The sequence below is a fragment of the Coenobita brevimanus genome, chromosome 72 (assembly GCF_032717465.1).
Source record: "Coenobita brevimanus isolate Jiangsu-jjx chromosome 72, ASM3271746v2, whole genome shotgun sequence".
In the NCBI taxonomy this organism is placed as follows: domain Eukaryota; kingdom Metazoa; phylum Arthropoda; class Malacostraca; order Decapoda; family Coenobitidae; genus Coenobita; species Coenobita brevimanus.
Genome location: NC_137025.1, coordinates 20,266,666 through 20,285,110, shown reverse-complemented (window position 1 = coordinate 20,285,110; position 18,445 = coordinate 20,266,666). Strand labels below are relative to the sequence as shown.

Genomic DNA, 18,445 nt, shown 5'->3' with positions numbered 1-18,445 from the left:
TCGCCTCAAGTTGCAGCCAACGTGGACAGAGTCTAATGAACATGCTTTACTCTGTCACCCATTAAGTTTACAGCACAGCATCTTACCATGAAAGAAGTTGAACTCAACAAAGAACTCCTCGTAGCAGGCCGGTGTAAGGAACAGGAGACACAGCTGACGGAATAACACTGCCATATTGACGTCTGCAGCTGATTACAAGTGACAGGAAAGAGGATCCGGCGTTAATACTATTCGTTGGTAAACGGACTTTTATTTGAAGGTTACATATATAACAGTAAATCTTAAAATATCTATACCTGGACACAAGTGTTACTGCTATGAACACATGTATTGTTGATATCGCAAAACTGCATCGCTCGTAGATGTACACTTTAGCTGAAGGAACATCCTCTACAACTTTCATTCGTGTTACTGCTATGAACGCATGTATTAAAGACATTGCAAATTTTGAAAAATGGCGAAGGTATCAGTTGGTAAGTACGCGTCACCTTCGACCTTGATTGAGATAATGTTGTAAAGCTATACAGAGTACCGATACAACAACAGGTGGTAGGTCATGCAATGCAATAAATTAATGGGTTCATACGCCCTTTAGCAAATATTAGCTATAGTACATGTTATACAATGTAAAAGGATTTTCTGTTTGCACAATATAAAGGTATATCATGTCAAGAAGAGTATAATATACATGATATGTAGCTTCAGTGCGTGCACGAATTAGTAAAAGTAGCCTACATGCAATAGGAAAACCAGGAACAGGAAAGACTTGCTGTCTTAACCCTGGGGTAAGCCTCTTCCGCTATTCACCAGTCCCTGCTTCGTTCTGTGCAGCTGCATTAGTGCCACTGAGCTCAGTGGTTGATGCACGTGGCTCGCCCGAGTGCTATGTCAACTGTCACTGTGAGCTGGCGCTGAGGCTGCTACGTGGTCAGACTTTTTCTGTTTTTCTATTTATTTAATGTTTACCAGTGTCAGCGCTTTCTGCTCCCATTCTTACTTTTGTTACCGGTAACTAGTTATATGAACGGAGCAAGTATAGGTTGCTGTCGTCATGGGAAATGCCGAAGTGATGACGTGACATAGTTACTGAAATGCATGGTGTAATGCTGGGTAGAATTAGGCTCGACTTCTCGTACCTATTTTACCCAACGTGGAGCCGGGTCCTCTTTCGAGACCGGAGCTAGTGCAATAAAGAGAGGTAGGACATAAAAACCTTCGGCAACACCATACACGTATATTACCACAGTCAGACACAGGACACTTCAGCAGACATTACAACACAATATAGAGCAATACAAAAACCTTATCTAAAATATTGTGTATCTCGCAGGATACTAGCTTTCTAAATACTAATGACAATACAACAAATCTTAGTACTAGGAGTGCAGTAAATACAGGTGCGCGCGGAGCGCGTGAGGAGGGGGGGGGGTTGTAATCCACCAGGAGGTAGGGGAGACACGGAGAGTGACTTAAAACGGCGAGGAGATAGTTATGGTAATATTGAAGGATGCCCGATATTAGCAAGGGAGTTTAGGTGTTTTCTGTTGGCGAAGATTCTTTGACAAATAACTCTGATTCTTACTTTGGCTTTAAGAGCGGGAGCGAGGAATGGAGAGAGTTTTTAGGAATAGTGTAATGCTGAGTTGAATTTGGCTCGACTTCTCGTACCAATTCAACTCAACGCGGAGCGGGGTCCTCTTTCGAGACCGGAGCTAGTGCAATAAAGAGAGGTAGGACATAAGAACCTTCGGCAACACCATACACGTATATTACTTTAGTCAGACACAGGACACTTCAGTAGACATTACATCACAATATAGAGCAATACAAAAACCTTATCTAAAATATTGTGTATCTTGCAGGATACTAGCTTTCTAGATACTAATGACAATACAACAAATCTTAGTACTAGGAGTGCAGTAAATACCGGTGCGCGTGGAGTGCGTGAGGAGGGAGGGGGGGGGGTTGTGATCCACCAGGAGGAGGTAGGGGAGACACGGAGAGTGACTTAAAACGGCGAGGAGAAAGTTATGGTAATATTTAAGTATGCCCGATATTAGCAAGGGAGTTTAGGTGTTTTCTGTTGGCGAAGATTCTTTGACAATCAACTTTGATTCTTACTTTGACTTTAAGAGCGGGAGCGAGGAATGGAGAGAGTTTTTAGGAATAGTGTGCGGAGCAGGGGAATATCGTTATTACTCGCCGTCCTTGTTGTTTTGGTGGCAATAGGTTTCTGTCGGCACAACCTATTCATTACACATCTCCCCGATATGTTATGTAGACTCTTGCTTCACAACGCGTAACAAAGTCGGAACACTCGTAAATACTATTCCCCTATATTACTCAGAGATTAGCCAATAGCACTCCAATAATATTTTAGTCTTTCTTCGGGCTCTAGAGATATGTATTTAGAAAGCTTCGGGATGACACTCGCACGTATTTTCACTTGAGGTCTCAACCCACATTCTCGCCCTTCAACTGGGTATTATGTCCTGGTTTGCCCCAATGGAGATTACATAAAATTACTGCACCATACTTATTCTAAGAGAAAAGGAGTCACACTTAACCTACTTCACGATTGGTACAGGGTCACTCGTATTTCCTCATGAAGAGAAACACGGACACATCATCGGTGATCCGGTCGGACTGAGGGCGTCGTCAGGGCGGGGCGAGCCGAGAGGGCACGGGGCGACTCGCGAGGGCGTCCTCTCACGTCCGGGGGTTTCCGGACTGGGCTCCGGTGTAAGGCCCTTAGGACTGGGGCCGAAGAGGTCTAGGAACCTCTGGGTCAGGTCCCGGCGTCGCGGGGGCGTGGTGAGGTCTCGCCCAGGTGTCCTAGGGCGGGCCGGAAGAGGCGACAGACCGCGGTCTCCCACGAGCAGGGGCGCCGTCAGGGGAGGACTGCGGCAGCGGCTGTCACGGGGGCCCGACAGGTGAGTCTTCTCAAAGGCCAAGCGTAGGGAACAGAGGCCGGGGGAAACAGGGGGGTCTCTCCGAAAATTTCCGGAGCGAGACCCCTGGAGTTCAACCTCCGGTCGTGGAGACGTCTTTCTCCTCACTATACCCTGGGAGCGACCATCGATCGTCTCTACCGGAGTGCTGAGGGAGCGACCGTTGATCGTCTCTACCTGAGCTTTTGGGGAGCGACCATTGATCGTCTCTACATGATTTTTAGGGGAGCGACCATTGATCGTCTCTACCCGAGCACTGTGGGAGCGACCATTGATCGTCTCAACCGGAGGGCCAAGGGAGCGACCATTGATCGTCTCTACCTGGATGTTGTGGGAGCGACCATTGATCGTCTCTACCGGGGTTTTAAGGGAGCGACCATTGATCGTCTCTACCTGGATGTTGTGGGAGCGACCATAGATCGTCTCTACCAATTCACTGTGGGAGCGACCATAGATTGTCTCTACCAATTCACTGTGGGAGCGACCATAGATCGTCTATACCAGAGGGGCGCTGCCTGGAATGTTGTTTCTGACTCAACCCCTAGCTAACACAGTGATTCCACCACGCGAAGGTAGTGTCTTTCGCCTACGGTGGCGGCGGCGTGGTGGTTGAATGTCACAGGGGCGCATGGCCCGGGCTGACATGCGTCGTTGTTGCCCGGAGTGGTGGTGGCTAGTGGCGGCTACCACACACTCCATCAATTCCTGGGGCTTTCCCCGATTTAACTTTCTTCGTTGCTTCCACAACTTCTATCCTACTGATTTCTTCCTGTCTTCTCACCTCCCTCCTTCTCCCAGCCATTCCCCAGCCACTTATACTCGCATTACTTCCATCCTCTACGTTCAATAATTCCTTAAAGTGTTCTCTCCATCTGCTCACTTTTTCTCCCTTCTCCACTAGTAATCTACCATTTTTATCTTTCACTCCCCTGCTAACTTCACTTCCACCCTGTCTTACTCTTTTCACTTCTCTCCAGAACATTTTCTTACAGTCCCTCCACTTTACACTCAAATTCCTTCCAAATTCCTCATCCACTCTCTTCTTACTCTCTCTTACTAATCTTTTCACCTCTCTCTTTCTTTCCACATATAACTCTCTCTTCCGCCTCTCAACTTCTTCCACGCCCCTATTTCTCATCCATTCATTGTATGCTTTCTTCTTTTGTGCCACAGCCTGTTTCACCTCTTCAGTCCACCACGCTGTTCCTTGCACCCCCCTTCGTTTTCTCTTCCTTCCACACACCACATCACATGCTGCACATATTTCTTCTGTAAATATCTTACACACACCTTCCACGTCTCCCATCTGCTCCAATTCATATTTGCCCAATCGTTCCTCCACTTCTCTCTTATACTCTGCCTTTTTCTCATCCTCTTGTAACCTTTCCACTCTCCTTGCAACTACTCCTTCCTCTCGTCTTTCCCTTCTTCTATTCCTCCATCTTACTTGCATTCTAATTCTGGCCACCACCAAGTAGTGGTCAGAAAGTCCACTCCCCCAACCTCTATACACTCTTGCATCCTTTACACATCTTCGCATCCTTTCATCCACACACACATAATCAATCAATAAGGAAATAGGTAGAAATTGGTTTGGTAATAGAGTAGTAGACGAATAGAATAAGCTACACAGTAAAGTAGTTGCTGCCTCTTCCATTGAGAATTTCAAGCATACGCTAGATAGGCATATGACAAATAATGGGTGGATATAGAAAAAAAAAAATCTTATAACCAATTCATATTCATATTTTTTCCTTTTCAGGTTAGTCTCTATTCTCCTTTCACACTTTCCTATAAAATGTCCACGCCAGTTTTTCTATACTGCGTGGTGTTCTTTCTAACTTTTTCCTGCTGGCTTTCGCTGGAGGGTTTGGAGGGCGGCGGAGAGCCTTCTTCTTTGCTATCCTTATCTCATTCTAGTAGTTCAGTTACTCTTCTTGGAGCTGCCTAGCATGGGCCAACTGGCCTACTGCAGTTATCCTCTCTTCTTATGTTCTTCTGTTCTCTACAAATATTTGCAAAAACTCGTGTTACACGTTGTATTTATGAAACATGCTGTGGCCTCCATTATTTGTGCATGTGGCGACAGTCCGTTCACCAAGTAATTCATCATTCATTCATTCATTCATCATCCAATCCTACGTTGCCCCATGAGGAGCGTAGGAGCCCGGGGCTAGGCAAGTTGGTCCTGATACTTAAGATGAGAGTGACCAGCCTCACTCATCCCTGAGTGGCATTACCTGAGCAATAAACCCCAACCACCCCTTGGATACAAACCTATACAGGCTCAATCCAATTGGAGCTCCGTAATTACCCACTAAACCACCAAGCGCCAAAATTTGGTTATATGGTTACTACCCAGCGTAGTAAATTGTTTCCTAGTGTACAGGAAACCATTTGGCTTGTCACTCCTGTAGAGGCACCCACAGGCAGAAGGAAGAGGAAAGAATGAAGGAAAGACAGAAGAGGGAATGTAAAGTCACCCGTAGGCAGAAGAACGAGGAAAGAATGAAAGAAAGAAAGGCAGAAGAGGATGGAAGGAAAGAAGGATGCAGGAGGGAAAAGGGCAGGCATCCGAGAGCAGCATTACATCCAGTGAGTGAATGGTGAGCGCCCCCACCTACCACATAAATGTTCCTGCCAGTTTAGTGTTGCAACACAAACACAGAGTAGAACATGATGCTGTAGCCAGTGTGTGTGAGTGTGTGTGTGTGTGTGTGTGTGTGCCAGTAAGAGTTCAATCGTTTGGTGAACTTTGTTCGCCACATTTAGACTACGCAGTACAATTTTGGTGTCCTTACTATAGAATGGATATTAATTCGTTAGAAAATGTACAGAGAAGAATGATAAAAATGATACATGACGTCCGGAACCTGTCATATGAAGACAGACTGAAAAGACTAAGTCTGCATTCGCTAGAGAGGCGTAGAGTAAGGGGAGACTTAATTGAGGTGTTTAAGTGGATGAATGGTATAAATAAGGGAGATATTAGCAAGGTACTTAAAGTGAGCATACAGGATAGAACTACAAATAATGGTTTCAAACTAGAAAAATTCCGTTTCAGTAAGGAAATAGGTAGAAATTGGTTTGGTAATAGAGTAGTAGACGAATGGAATAAGCTACCTAGTAAAGTAGTTGCTGCCTCTTCCATTGAGAGTTTCAAGCATAGGCTAGATAAGCATATGACATATAAGGGGTGGATATAAAATAAAGAAAATCTTATAACCAATACTAATTCATAATTTTTTTCTTTTCAGGTTACACTATGATAGTCTCTATTTTCCTTTCACACTTTCCTGTAAAATGTCCACGCCAGTTTTTCTATACGGCGCGCGCGTGGTGTTCTTTCTGACTTTTTCCTGCCGGCTTCAGCTGGAGGGTTTGGAGGGCGGGGGAGAGCCTTCTTCTTTGCTATCCTTATCTCATTCTAGTAGTTCAGTTACTCTTCCAGGAGCTGCCTAGCATGGGCCAACAGGCCTACTGCAGTTATCCTCTCTTCTTACGTTCTTATGTTCTTATGTCTCTCTCTCTCTGATAAGTGTTTTCCTGACGCTGTAGTCATTTCCTATCTTTCGTTCTTCTGTTTCAACTATGCATTATATCTATCTATCTAGCTATCTATTGCCAGATGCCTCAATCCTGTGAGGGGTGGCCACAAAAAAATCGTCTCCATGTCGCTCTATCCCCCGCCATTTCATTGCCCTGTTCCCAGCTCACACCCCCCTCTCTCATATACCTCTCCACTCCATCCCTCCATCTCATCCTTGGCCTCCCCCTCCCTCTCCCCTCCCTCCACCTCTCACATACACACTCCTCGTCAGTCTCTCACTCTCCATCCTCTCCACATGTCCAAACCACCTCAGTGTGTTTCTCCTAACGCTATATATATATATATATATATATATATATATATATATATATATATATATATATATATATATATATATATATACGATTTTTATGGTTTAAACATTTACGAAAGTGAGAAAAATGGTTATACAATGAAATATTTTCTTACATGTGATTGGGAGGTAAGTGGTTCAATGCTGGACTGGTGGAAGCGACTTAGGGAGTGCTAATGGTCCATGGGTTAGAGGGCGCAATACTTTCCTTGCCCCGGGCGCTGGCAACTCACGCTACGCCACTGATTACAGTACATTAAATGATAGCTGTACTAGACACCAGATACCATAGCTTCATATTAGCCACATTTATGTTCGGATAAAGGCCTCTTAAGACAGAAGTTCTTTTTTTTTTTTTTTTTTTTTTTTTTTTACTCTGGGCATAGGCTTCACAGCCTGCTTTCAAGGCCCAGTAGTCCTCCTACGTACCGGACACCTCCACATGAGGTTAGGTTTGGTTAGGTTAGAACATAAGAACATGAGAGGATAACTGCAGTAGGCCGGTTGGCCCATGCTAGGCAGCTCCTAGAGGAGTAACTGAACTACTAGAATGAGATAAGGACAGCAAAGAAGAAGGCTCTCTCCCGCCCTCCAAACCCTCCAGCCGAAGCCGGCAGGAAAAAGTCAGAAAGAACACCACGCAGTATAGAAAAATTGGCGTGGACATTTTATAGGAAAGTGTGAAAGGAGAACAGAGACTACCATAGTATAGCCTGAAAAGGAAAAAGTATGAATTAGTATTGGTTATAAGATTTTTTTTTCTATATCCACCCCTTATTTGTCATATGCTTATCTAGCCTATGCTTGAAACTCTCAACGGCAGAGGCAGCAACTACTTTACTGTGTAGCTTATTCCATTCGTCTACTACTCTATTACCAAACCAATTTCTACCTATTTCCTTATTGAAACGGAATTTTTCTAATGTGAAAACATTACTTCTAGTTCTATCCTGTATGTTACCTTGCTAATATCTCCCTTATTTATACCCTTCATCCACTTAAACACCTCAATTAAGTCTCCCCTTACTCTACGCCTCTCTAGTGAGTGCAGACTTAGTCTTTTCAGTCTGTCTTCATATCGTTGATTCCGAACATCATGCAGCATTTTTGTCGAATTAATATCCATTCTATAGTAAGGACACCAAAGTTGTACTGCGTAGCCTAAGTGTGGCCTTACTAATACTAGATAAAGTTGCAGTATTACTTTTGATGACCTATTGCTCACGCTTCTCGAAATAAATCCTAGGACCCTATTTGCTTTATTTCTCGCATTAATGCACTGTTGCCTTGGTCTGAAGTCGTTACTAACCACAACTCCTAGATCTCTCTCGCATTCCGATTTGCTAATTTCTTTGTTATCTAAGCTGTATTTAGTGTCTCCAATGGTCTGGCCTACGTTAAGTACTTTGCATTTTTCAACGTTAAATTCCATTTGCCAAGTTTTAAACCATTTGGACAATATATCGAGGTCCTTTTGTAAGTTATGGCAGTCGTCAGTTGAGTTAATGATACGCCCTATTTTTGTATCGTCGGCAAATTTGCTGATACTGCTAGTGATTCCTAAGTCTAGATCACTTATATATATATACAGTAAATAATCAGGGACCGAGTACTGAACTCTGTGGTACACCGCTAGTTACTAATCCCCAGTCGGACTTAGTTCCATTTATTATTACTCTCTGTTTTCGTCCTTTCATCCAGGACTCTATCCATTTTAAAATACCGTCGTCTGTAACATGTGCTCGCACCTTTCTAACTAACCTTTCTTGTAGGACCCTATCAAAAGTTTTGTTAAAGTCCAGATAAATAGTAGCGTAAGCTTTATCGCTTTCTACTGCCTCATAGACCTCCGAGAAGAGTGACAGGTTTGTGAGGCAGGATCGTCCTTGCGTGAATTCGTGCTGACTTTCGTTTATAAGATTAAATCTTTCTAAGTGTTCTCTAATCTTATTTGCCAAAATTGACTAACATTTTTCCTACTATTGACGTTAGACTTGCCGGACGATAATTCGACGCAGCTGATTTATCTCCCATTTTAAAAATAAGGACTACGTTTGCGGTCTTCCACGCCTCTGGAACTTCTCCTGAAACTAAAGAGTCATTAAATAACGTTAAAAGTGGCTCTCATAATTCTTTTTTGGTTTCTTTTATAATTTTTGCACATATATCGTCCGGACCTGGCGATTTTTGAGGTTTCCATACGTTCTCCTTACTGATGGTTATTTTACTAAGAATATTTTCCGTATTTTCATCGTAAATATTTGCTGCTTGAGGGACCAGGTCTAGAATTTTCTTGGTGAATACTGATATGAAATAATTATTTAGGATGGAGCACATTTCTTTATCTTCACTGGTAATGTCACCTGATTCTGTTCTGATTGGTCCTATCCTGTCTTTATTCTTCGTACGGTACATTTGATAAAAACCCTCGGGGTTTTCTTTTGATTCACTAGCAACTTTAATTCCACAATTTTTTGTATCTCCCTCTTTACCTCTTTATTTAAAATCGCGTACCAGTTATGTAAGTGTTCCTCTCCACGCTGTATTTTTCTATATATTCCTTTCCTTTCGCCTATGAGAGATTTTAACCTGTTGTTTAACCATCTTGGTTCCGAATTATTCGTTCTAAACCGTTTTGAAGGGATATATCTATCTTGGCCTCCGTGTATTATATTTACTAACTCGTTATGTTTCTCACTGGCTGAACGTCTGCTTGGTACTGGACCTGAGTTAATCCCTGTCACCTGTACTACATTTCCAACTATGACCTCACCTTCCCCAGAGACCTGGCGCACATTCCCACCTGTTTCCTGCCCCTCACCTATGACCTGGGGTTCCCCACTAACCTGGCACGCCCTAAAATAGCTATTCTCCCTATGGAATACCGTTCTAAAATAAGCTCTTGATCCATCGAAATCCCTAGACGAAAAGTAGGAACGGTGGAGATATTTTCAGTGGAACAGACATCCCAAATAAATTTGAACTTAATTACTTCATGATCACTATTACCAAGTTGTCCACCAACCTCTGTATCACTAATGACATTTTCTTTATTACCTAAAACCAAATCTAGTATATTATTACCTCTGGTGGGCTCCCTGATATACTGATAAAGGAAAGTTTCCTGCACTACCTCTAGAAATTCCTCTGACTCTGCATCCCCAGTCTGATTTCGCCAGTCTATACTTGGCAGATTATGGTTCCCTACAATTATTACTAAGCTGGACTGTGATGCTTTCCTAATTTCCTCCCGAAGGTATTTACTATGTGCTATGCTTAATTTTGGAGATCTGCAAATAGCTCCGAAGACTAATTTCTCCCTATTGTTACCAATTTCAACCCAGACACTTTGTGTCTCTGTTTACTTTAATGTCTGCTTTATTGTAACAGTTTAATGAATCCTTTACATAAATAGCTACCCCGACCCCCTTTTTCCCAGACGGTTTGACACAAAAATATTATAGCCCATTATATGATATTCTGCTAAAAATTCTCGAGTGTCTGTATTCATCCAAGTTTCACTAATAACGGCAATGTCTATTTTCTCTGTACAAATTACAGCCCTCAGTTCATCCATTTTATTACGTAAACGCCGGCTCTTTGTGTAGTACACTTTCAGGTTATTACGAGTAGTTATCCCTCTGCCTTGGGACTTACTCTATTTTATTTTATTACTAACTGGGAAACTCTTTACTAATATAACAATTTTTTGTAGTCACTTATCGCCCCTCTATCATCGCTTGTTCTGTCCTCTATCATTGCCTGCTGCCTGAGTGGATGTATCTTCACTAATGGTTAAACTGTTGTTCTTACTTTTGCAAGTCTTGATGCATCTATCCAAGCATGGTAATAATGATTTCTGAGTGTAATTGCTGTTAGGTTGTACTAGACTTGGTTTGGCTGGATCAGAGTAGGGTAGGTTATGTTTAAGATAATATAAAGTACGATACGGTACGGCAAAGTAGATTAGGTTGCGTAGGATGGGTTAATGGGCTTTTGTCCCAATGGGTCTTCATCCAACTTCCAAGTGACTTTGTCACTCATCGTCATCTCGTGTGGGCTCGCCATTGTTGTCACATAAATAGCACGTATTTGACGTTTTTTCAACAAGTTTGCAATACACTAACTTTTGCTGTGCTATGAAACTTTGTTTGCAGGTGTCTGAGTTGCACTGTTCACCTGTATTAAACGTTTGATAGCTTAAATGAGGCCGAAGAGGAATTCAAGACCTTCCATGTGAATGGACTTACAGCACCTCGATCCGACCCCTGTAGGAAGTTAATCACGAGCAATGGGACAGTATGGCGGCGCTCTTGTTTTGTGCAAGATCTTAAGTATGGGTTTAATAACACCGTGTAAGTTACAGCAGAGAATGACAACCAAATATAGCAGCTTCCATATTTTGAGTTGTGAAACTCGGAGAGACACTTGAACGTAAATCCTTTCGACTAAGCGGCAGTTCAACAAACAGTTGTGCGGTACACTTTGATTTTTTACATACTGTCAGTGGAAGAAATCGTAAACACACACACACACACACGATGGACCGAGCGGAGCAGACGCACGTCACCACCACTCCATACCTGGCCAACTTGGCCAATGGCATTACCTAAATTAGTATCTTTATATGAGTCAAGCTGTGTACAAGGTTAGACTAAATAGTGTTCTAATATAAAAAAGAAGACATTTTAAGTAAGACTGTTGTTCAAACAGTAAAGAAAACGAAGTAGCGCAAGAATGTGCAAAATCAGCTTTGTCTACGACTGCACCAGGGAATATTAAGTAGTATATGTGATTTTAGTACTGCATGATGGCCACATACTTTCGTAAAGCAAATTTGGAAAAGAAAAGGGATAAAGGTAGAAAGCAGGATGATGATTTCTACTAAGAACTGGTTGAAATGGAGACTAACAATAAACTGGTGCAACAAGTACACAGACTATAGCTTTTCAGAATGAAATTGATGAAATTAAGAAACAGATGCACTTGCAAAAGGAAGAAATAGAAAAATTAGGAAAGGAAGTCAACATGAAAGACACAACAATAGATGAACTGACAGTAGAAGTGGGGTCACTTAGGAGGAAAATTAGTGAAATGGCAAGTACAGTAGTCAACCACGAGAGTATTGTGGAAGAGTTCAGAAATGATATAGAGACAGTTGGGCAAGCAAGCAATTTGAGAGATCAGAGCAGTGATATTGAGGAGAAGATAACACAGGTGACTGAAGCTGTGCAAAGCTACAAAAATGATGTGGAAACTACTTATGCTGAAATGGTGAAAGTAAAGGAAGACTTAGAAACAAGGGTGGAAGAAAAAAGCATTAAAAAGGAAGTGAAAAGAACAATCCAAAACAATCCTAAATTAGTCAGAGATTCAGCAGATATCAACAAATCTGTAGTAATCACTGGTATAGAACAGGAAGAAGTAAAAAACAAGATCTCAAGAGACAAAAAGGAGATGGCAAATGTAATGAGCATATTGAAGGAAGTATCAGAGGAAATATGTAGTAAAGACATAGAGGAACACAAAAGGTTAAGGAAATACGAGAGAAACAAATCAAGGCCCCTAAAAGTAACCTTCCAGAGTGTCAACACTGTGGAGGAGATACTAAAAAATGCAAAGAATCTTATGGAAAAAGAGTTCAAAAATGTATGGATAAAAAGATGCCTAACACAAGAGGAACTGGAATTACTGAAAGAGACGAGGGAGGAACCAAAAACAAAAAATGAGGGAAGATCAGAGGAGGAGAAGAATACATATTTTTTTACAAAGTACGGTAATTGGATTGCAGTACGAAAGGGATACATAAACATGAGGGAATAAAAAGGAGGAAGGTAGTAAAACCAAGTCATGACAAGTATATAAACAAGATGATTAAGTTGATGTACTTAAATGTGGATGGAATGGTATCTAAATTATTAGAGATGAATGAATATATCAGAGAAAATTACCACATATAATATGCCTAACTGAAACAAAATTAACACCAAGAATACCAAATGACATCCTAAACTTAGAGGAATACAATATATGGAGAACAGATAGGAACTTTAAAAAAAGAGGAGGAATTATAATATTAACTAAGAAAAATTTAAAAGTTAAAGAAATAGAACTAGATATACCCTCACAAGAAGAAATGACTGCAGTAGAGATCAATACATCTGAAAACTGTAGCCAATTTGTGCGTGCCACCCAGATCAAACACATGGGAAAGAGGCGAATATGAGGACCTGGCAGAGAGTACAATTCAGAGTTTAAGAGCATTACTACAGAGAATGGAAGAGAAATCAGAAAGAATTATACTGACTGGAGATTTTAATACAAATATAAATTGGAATACCCCAGATATAATAGGTCAAGAAAGCTGTTGGGACCAAAAGCTCCTGGATCTCGTGCATGAGTTAACATGTAAGGGAAAGCACCAGAAAAAGAGGACTCGATGTACCCTCAATGCTAGATCTTTTATTTACCAGGCAAGAAAACGATATTGACAATTTAATACATCACCCTCCATTCGACAAAAGCGACCATGCAGTACTAAATTGCAGCTTCAGGATTGCATATGACAGTTAACAACAATGAAAATTACAAAAAGAGCCTAATCTATAAAAAGGGAAACTAACATGACCTAAAGAAGTACTTCTTATAAATTGATTAGGAAAAGAAGCTTAGAGGACAAGATTTAAATGCTATATATAAAAAATTCTGTGAACTTTATGAAATAAAAGTCCAGAAGTACATCCCACAGCACAAAGAAGCAGAAAAGAAAATAAAGAAATGGTACAACACAGAATGTAAAAAATCAAAAGAAAAAAGAGATTTGTTGTGGAATAGATACAGGAGACACAATAGTGAAAGGGCATATAATAATTACAAACGGGCAAGAAACGATTATATAAGAATAAGGAGGGAAGCCCAAAAACAGTTTGAGGAGGATATCATAAATAAAAGTAGTGATCAACCGATGCTATTTTACAGCTACATCAGAAGCAAAACCAAAGTAAAAGATAAAATATAATCCATTGCGGACGAGGGAATCACCTATACACAAGAGAAGGATATTTGTGAAGCACTAAATGAGAATTTCCAATCAGTTTTTACAGAAGAAAAAAATTTTGAGAGGGATTGTGTGGAACATTCATGCCCACATATACTACCTGATATACTGTACAAATATCAGAAAAAGAAATACAGGAGGAGTTGAGTAAATTAGACAAAGGAAAAGCAAATGGTCCTGATGAAATTTCATGTTGGGTGCTACATGAATGTGCAAAGGAGTTAAGTAAACCTTAATTTTCAAGAAATCCTTGAGACAAGGTAAACTACCTGATATTTGGAAAAAAGCAAACAATGTTCCCTTATTCAAGAAAGGGAATAGACAAAATCCACTCAACTACCGACCAGTATCACTAACCAGTGTTGTAAGCAAGGTGTTAGAAAAGCTTATAAGAAAAGCTTGGGTAAATCATCTAGAAGAGCAAAATATAACAGAAAGACAGTTTGGTTTCAGAAAAGGAAAATCATGTGTTACTAGTCTGTTGAGCTACTATGACAGAGTAACAGACACATTACAGAAAAGGATGGGTGGACAGTATCTATTTAGATTTCAAGAAAGCATTTGACAGAGTACCACACCAAAGACTTTTATGGAAACTGTACCATCAAGGAAGAATCCGAGGCAAACTGTATTGTTGGATGCAAGATTTTCTCATAAAAAGAGAAATGAGAACAGTACTTAGGGGAAATTACTCATCATGGAGAGAAGAGACTAGCGGAGTTCCACAGGGCTCAGTGCTGGCACCAATCATGTTTTTAGTGTATATAAATGATACAGACAGTAACACTGGAAATGAAAGCTATCTAAGTATGTTTGCAGATGATGCAAAAATACAAAGGAGAATTACTAACACAGACTTTTGTAAAGACCTACAAGAAGAATTAAATAAACTTCATGAATGGAGTAATACATGGCAAATGGAATTCATTGTGGACAAGTGTCTTGTAATCAAGTTTGGTAAAAGTGGAAAAAGACCTGAGTGGGATTATAAGTTAGGAAATAAAACCCTACACACATCAGAAAGAGAGATGGACCTTGGTGTGATTATCAATAACAAACTATCTCCGGCTGACCACATCAGTGAGAAGGTACGGAACATGTATACACTGCTTGTAAATATGAGAATAGCTTTCGCACACATAAATGAAGACATGCTAAGAAAGATAATAACATCAATCATCAGACCAACCCTGGAGTATGCATCTCAAAAAACACATGGACAAGATTGAAAAAGTTCAAAGGGCCGCTACAAGATGGGTACAAGCTTAAAGGATCTAAGCTACGAAGAAAGGCTAAAAAATCTGAATCTACCAACACTACAGGAGAGAAGGAAAAGAGGTGACATGATTATGCTATATAAATGCATATCAGGGAAGGAGAAAATAGACATAAATGATTACATAACCTATGGGGATGCATCAGCAAGAGGACACTGCAAAAAACTGCATAAAAAGAGAGGTGATAAAGACGTAAGGAAATTTAGTTTCCCAAATAGAGCAGTTGATCAGTGGAATGCACTACCAAACGAAATAGTGTGTGCCAAAACAATTCACAAATTTAAGGATACGTACGATAAATATGGTTTAAGACACTTGACAGTACGAGCTTGACTCATTCCTGTAAAGATACAATTAGGTAAGAACAATTAGGTAAGAACACAAATCCTAATAGCTATTAAGGCAAAGCATTGGTTTGTAGTGTAGGAAAACCTCCAACACAAGCTGAGGAAGAATATCATTTCAATTTCGGTTACCAGAGAGCTAAATGGAAGTGGTACTACTTGTAGGCCTTCCTTGGATAGTAATAGTAGGCTACGAACTGTCTAATCAAGCAGACCCATGAACCGCAGACAAGCAATCATCCTTGTAGGGTTATCCCGTGCGGTGAACCGATATTCCTTTCTGGTGCACCGTGCTTCGCCACAACAAGACGCAAGGGAAAGTGTGGAGGTTTGGTTCCTGGATGGACACCACATTTATGTCTCTCTACCCAGTTAAAGGGGGCACTGTAGTGGAGTCCACATCACCTTGTTGGTTTTATGGTTACCATCCAATGGTGTAAATGGTTTCCTGGGTTAAACCATGCAGTTTGTCACGCAATGCAGTCACCTTTGCAAGAAGTAGGCAGTACTACAAAGTGAGTGGATAATTGTCGTCACCACCTACACAATAGTTGCAGTAGTAGTGTAGTGAATACTTGCGGATATGTAGAGAATGTTGAAAACTGAGCACAGTATATGAAAATATTTGTAAAGATGGGGGTAACGTGTGAAGAGGCAGAAGACATCCTTGTATTAAGGTAATGGACATTTAAAGAATTGGGCATTTTAACTATTTGAACAGTTCCATTTGATGTGGTGTTTTTTATATTCTGTTTTGGCTACCGCCAGACATCTTTTCAGCTTAGGCTATACCGAACTCTTATAGTTCCAGAAGCTTCCCAAAGCTAAACACAATCATCTCAAGGTAGCACGATGGTAATATGAGATGCTGTACATCATTGGAATGAAAGCATTAAGTGCTGGAGGGACTCAGAAATAAAAGTTCCTGGTCTGAGGAAGCGTTTATCAATAGATGACCATTCATATTCAGTACATGTGATGTTGAGAATGCCACTTTTTTTATGCAAGGAAGAAGGAACCAAAGGCCAGAAGCCCGCAAGATTCCTTCCTCCAAGAAAAAAACAAACACAAGACAACAGAGAGCCAAATTCAAGATCAGAACATGAGATGTTGAGAATGCCACTTTTTATGCAAGGAAGAAGGAACCAAAGGCCAAAAGCCCGCAAAATTCCTCCCTCCAAGAAAAAAATAAACACAAGACAACAGAGAGCCAAATTCAAGATCCGTTCATTTCGAGTTGCCTGGACACACTGCGTTAGAAAGACTGAAGGTCATATCCAGTTGGAGAAAAAGACAGGGAAACAGTTCCAGAGTTTATATCTGTTGCATGTATGAAGGACTGGGAGTAACAGTTAACTCCTGCATTAGAAAGTTGGACAGAAAAGGAATGAGAGTTCGCTGCTAGTCGGGTACTACGCACTCGCCATAGTGGTGGAAGGGTGCATGCAGACAGTTCAGAGGAGCAGTGACCATTGAAGTATCAACAGAAAAAAGATAAGGATGCAACAGTGCGGTGAAGATACAGAGGTTGTAGGGAGCCAGTAAGAGGAGAGCTAATAAGACGAAAAGCCTTTGGCTCCATCTTGTTGAGAAGACCTGAATGCGGGAAGCCTCACCACACATTAGAGTTGAACTCCACACAGGGACGAATAAAACCCGTGTATAAAGTCAACAACTGTGCAGGGGTAAAGAAGACACTGAGTCAGCATAGCACACCTAATCTCTTGGAAGTACATTTTAAAAGAGAAATAATATGATCCTTCCAGGATAAATCCCGAGAATGTAACCCCAAGTATGTTGAAAGATGATGCAGAACTGAGTTGAATATTGTTAAAAATTTTAGGATACTCCTGTGCAAGATTTTGACGGGTCGAAAGGTATAAGAACCGAATTTTGCTGCATTAAAAACAAGCATACTCACCCCAGTCAGAGATATGAGTCAATCCAGATAGGTGTGCTTGCATTGGGTGCCTGACGGGGGGGGAAAAAAAAAAAAAATGATTGTTCAGGTAAGTGGGTGCGACATATGATAGCGTGCGGGTAAGTGGATCCTATATATGCGTGTGTAGGTAAGTGGTGCCATATATGACAGTGTGCAGGTGACTGAGTGCCATATATGAGACTGTACAAGTGTATGCCATATATGATAGCTTGCAGGTGAGTGGGTGCCACATGAGTGTGTGCAGGTGGGTGGGAGTCATATACCGGTATGAGTGTTCAGATAGATGGGTGTCACTCGCGTATACGAGAGTGTGCAGACAAGTGTGTGTCGGGTACGAGTGTGTGTGTGTGTGTGTGTGTGTGTGTGTGTGTGTGTTGCTAGGTAGGTGGCATGTATTAGTGTGTACAGATAGGTGGGTGCCATGTATCAGTGTGTGCAGATAGATGGGTGCCATGTATCAGTGTGTACAGATAGGTGGGTGCCATGTATCAGTGTGTACAGATAGGTGGGTGCCATGTATCAGTGTGTACAGATAGCTGGGCCATGTATCAGTGTGTACAGATAGGTGGGTGCCATGTATCAGTGTGTACAGACAGGTGGGTGCCATGTATCAGTGTGTGCAGATAGCTGGGCCATGTATCAGTGTGTACAGATAGGTGTATGTCATGTTTCAGTGTGTGCAGATAGGTGGGTGCCATGTATCTGTGTGTGCAGATAGGTGGGCCATGTATCAGCATGTACAGATAGGTGGGTTCCAGGTATTAGTGTGTACAGAAAGGTGGGGCATGTATCAGTGTGTGTAGGTAGGTGGGTGCCAGGTATTTGTGTGTACGGATAGGTGGGTGCCATGTATCAATGTGTACAGATAGGCGGGTGTCATGTATCAGTGTGTACAGATAGGTGGGCCATGTATCAGTGTGTACAGATAGGTGGGCCATGTATCAGTGTGTACAGATAGGTGGGTGCCATGTA

At 41.4% G+C, this 18,445-nt stretch overlaps 1 protein-coding gene across 1 annotated transcript in view; it reads right to left on the bottom strand.

Annotated features, from left to right (window-relative positions):
• Positions 1–174, bottom strand: part of LOC145407278 (mannose-P-dolichol utilization defect 1 protein homolog) — a 77,360-nt gene extending 77,186 nt beyond the window's left edge. Inside the window, exon 1 of the mRNA XM_080278313.1 lies at positions 87–174. Within this exon, the coding sequence (XP_080134439.1) occupies positions 87–174 (88 nt within the window). The remainder of the gene's footprint in view (positions 1–86) is intronic.
• Positions 175–18,445: the final 18,271 nt, after the last annotated feature.